Here is a 2,669-nt window from a genome sequence, read left to right on the forward strand (position 1 = left end):
TATATATATATATATACTTTTTTTTCACTATCTAGGAAGAAGTTGGTCAAGCTAATTTTCAGTAGAAATGAGATTGTTAGCAGTTTGCTTTTCATAGTTATTATGGTTACTTTAAGGTGTTTTCCACAAGCTCTGTAGTCAAACCATCTGGACATCAGTTCTGATTCTCTCTTACATTGTATGATCTTTTTTTATTTAAAAAAAACAAAAACTTTATTTCACTTATTTATTTTTTTGTGGTGCTGAGGATCGAGCCTAGGGTTTCGCATGTGCAAGGCGAGTGCTCTACCGCTGAGCCACAACCCCAGCCCACATTGTATGATCTTGAAACCAGACCAGTGAACTTCTGTGAGCCTCAAGTTTCCTATTTTAAGATGGTTCCAGGAGTACCAGTCTCAAGTATTGCTATGAGAGCAAAATAAAATAATATATGGCAAAGGAACTTATTAATTTGAAAGCCCTGTGGAAGTGTTAATTTTGTAAATGCTAGGTGATATTTATAAAACACTTAGAAAATAGAACCAGCCACAGAGTATCTATTAAATAGATTGAAGCCTTCTAGTAATACCTTCACTTAAGAATACACAGTTCATGCTATTGCACCAAAGCTGCTTATAAAAATGACTTAAAATAGACAGTTAACTCCATGTGACAACATAGGGTGTAAATTTCATTAAAAATATTAGTCTGAAACATAAACTTGAGTCCCTTGGGAAACCCCTTTCTGCAAACAGTTCAGTGGTGAGGTTTTACTGCATGGGGAAAATTGTTCCCTACTATAACGACATGAAAAGGTCATTATAGTAGGTAACAATATAATAGGCACATTAAGCACAATGTGTGCTAGGTGTGAGCAATGGTGTCACTCTGGGCATGACTATTGTACTACCAGAAACATCAAGACAACAGGTGGTCTGTCCTTATTTTGTCAGAAATAGTCGGAGATCAATTAAACTGGATGGAAAAGGAGAACCCAAAGGGATGAAGAGAGCAAAGCCAGTGAGATACACTGCAGCAAAGCTGCACGAGAAAGGTGTCCTGCTGGGGATAGATGACCTTCAGACAAACCAGTAAGTATGGCCTGGCATCTGCATGGAACATACGTGCCATCCACTCGCACAGTATCTGACTTAACATTTCTTTGGCTTCCTTGGCCTTTAAGAAAGCTTCATTGTTGGTCTCTCAAGGCTGACCCTTGGTTATAGTTTATGGGAAGAACACTCATAATATTGTCATTAATCTTCCCTCAGGCCTTCAGTGTCTAGTGCTGTTGGTGGGTGATATGAAGTACAGATGGAAAGGTTGTGTTTCCTGTGGCTTGACCAATACGTTTAGATTTGCAAGTTTCCCTGAATCCTCCAAAAGAACTGAGTCATAGCAATGAACATGAAAGGCTGTCTTTTGGTCTTGATAGATGAGTTGTCTATAATTGTGAAACAGGGCCTTTCTAATTTCAAAGCCACGGACCGTGTAAAATCCTGGGTCAGAGCTACTTCCAACAGTGTGCTGAGAATGTATGCAATCCAGGTGGAGGAAAAGACAAACTCTATTCCTCCACAGCTCACAGCATGTACCAAGTGACTCTTTTTTTGGAAGGTTCATGGGCCTAGTGCCCCATCTCTCCCTCAACTTTTGTTTCAAGGGAAGTCAGACTCACTGGCATTTACCATGTCTCTAATTTCCACCTCCCCTAAAGGCCTTGCTTCTAGTCTGTTAATCCTAGGAAATCTTTTAACTACACAAACAGACAAGATGCTTCTTCCTCTTTTGAAGCTTCTACAAAAATTGCCATCTGAAATACTGATGGCTGCTCTGAAAACAGAAGAGGTCAATATATAATTCTTATGTTCTGTGACTCATATATTTTCAACTATACTTTGTTCCTCAGAATCAAGGACCATTTCTTCCATCTCTTTTGTAATAAAGCAACTATTTCAGTCTCTGTGAGCCAAAGATTTCAACAGCAGACATTAGATCTAGTCTTTGTTGTGCAGAGTAGATAAAGATAACGTGAGAATTTTGGCAACAGAATTTTCACAACAAATCATTCACTAAGTGTTAATTAGGATTCCGTTTGTTTGTTTCGTCTTTAAGGGTGTATTTGTAATTCCATATGTGTGAATGTTCCTTTCTTCACTAGGTTTAAGAATGTTATATTCGATATCTTAGCTACGGAAGATGTGGGCATATTTGATGTCAGATCAAAGTTCCTTGGTGTTGAAATGGAAAAAGTGCAGCTCAATATTCAGGTGAGCTGGGATTTCTGCAAATTGGGGTTGACTTTTATATGAAGGACATCATAGCTCCACAGCTAGCACTTTCATGACAATAATGAAGTTTACAGATGACCAGTGCATGCCTCATTTGTCAGTTTTCATTTTTTTAAGTGTGATTGATTTTTAAAAGCTGGGCTTTTTCAAATTATTGAAACTTTTTTTAATATATATTTTTTTTAGTTGTCAATATACCTTTATTTTATTTATTTATATGTGGTGCTGAGAATCGAACCCAGTGCCTCACACATGCTAGGCAAGTGCTCTACCACTAAGCCACAACCCCAGCCTCAAAATTATTGAAACTTAAAATGCTTTTATGTGGTAAATTGTAGCAGTTAGTTTTTCTAAACCATCTCTCTAATTTGGGGCGTAGACAATATATATATATATATA

General features: G+C 37.5%; 1 protein-coding gene across 1 annotated transcript; it reads left to right on the top strand.

Annotated features, from left to right (window-relative positions):
* The first annotated feature begins 858 nt into the window (after positions 1–858).
* LOC107135018 (ras GTPase-activating-like protein IQGAP2) lies at positions 859–2,306 on the top strand. The gene is made up of 2 exons (XM_015476985.1): positions 859–1,070; positions 2,141–2,306. The coding sequence occupies exons 1-2, from the start codon at positions 874–876 to the stop codon at positions 2,289–2,291; spliced, it is 348 nt and encodes a 115-aa protein (XP_015332471.1). The 5' UTR covers positions 859–873; the 3' UTR covers positions 2,292–2,306.
* Positions 2,307–2,669: the final 363 nt, after the last annotated feature.

This window comes from Marmota marmota, unplaced genomic scaffold (assembly GCF_001458135.2).
Source record: "Marmota marmota marmota unplaced genomic scaffold, marMar, whole genome shotgun sequence".
In the NCBI taxonomy this organism is placed as follows: Eukaryota; Metazoa; Chordata; class Mammalia; order Rodentia; family Sciuridae; genus Marmota; species Marmota marmota.

Bases quoted from the DNA above. Each gene is read 5' to 3' on its own strand.
- LOC107135018 (XM_015476985.1), top strand. From the start codon at position 874: ATGACTATTGTACTACCAGAAACATCAAGACAACAGGTGGTCTGTCCT. The intron at 1,071-2,140 runs GTAAGTATGGCC...TTTCTTCACTAG, and splicing joins GATGACCTTCAGACAAACCA to GTTTAAGAATGTTATATTCG.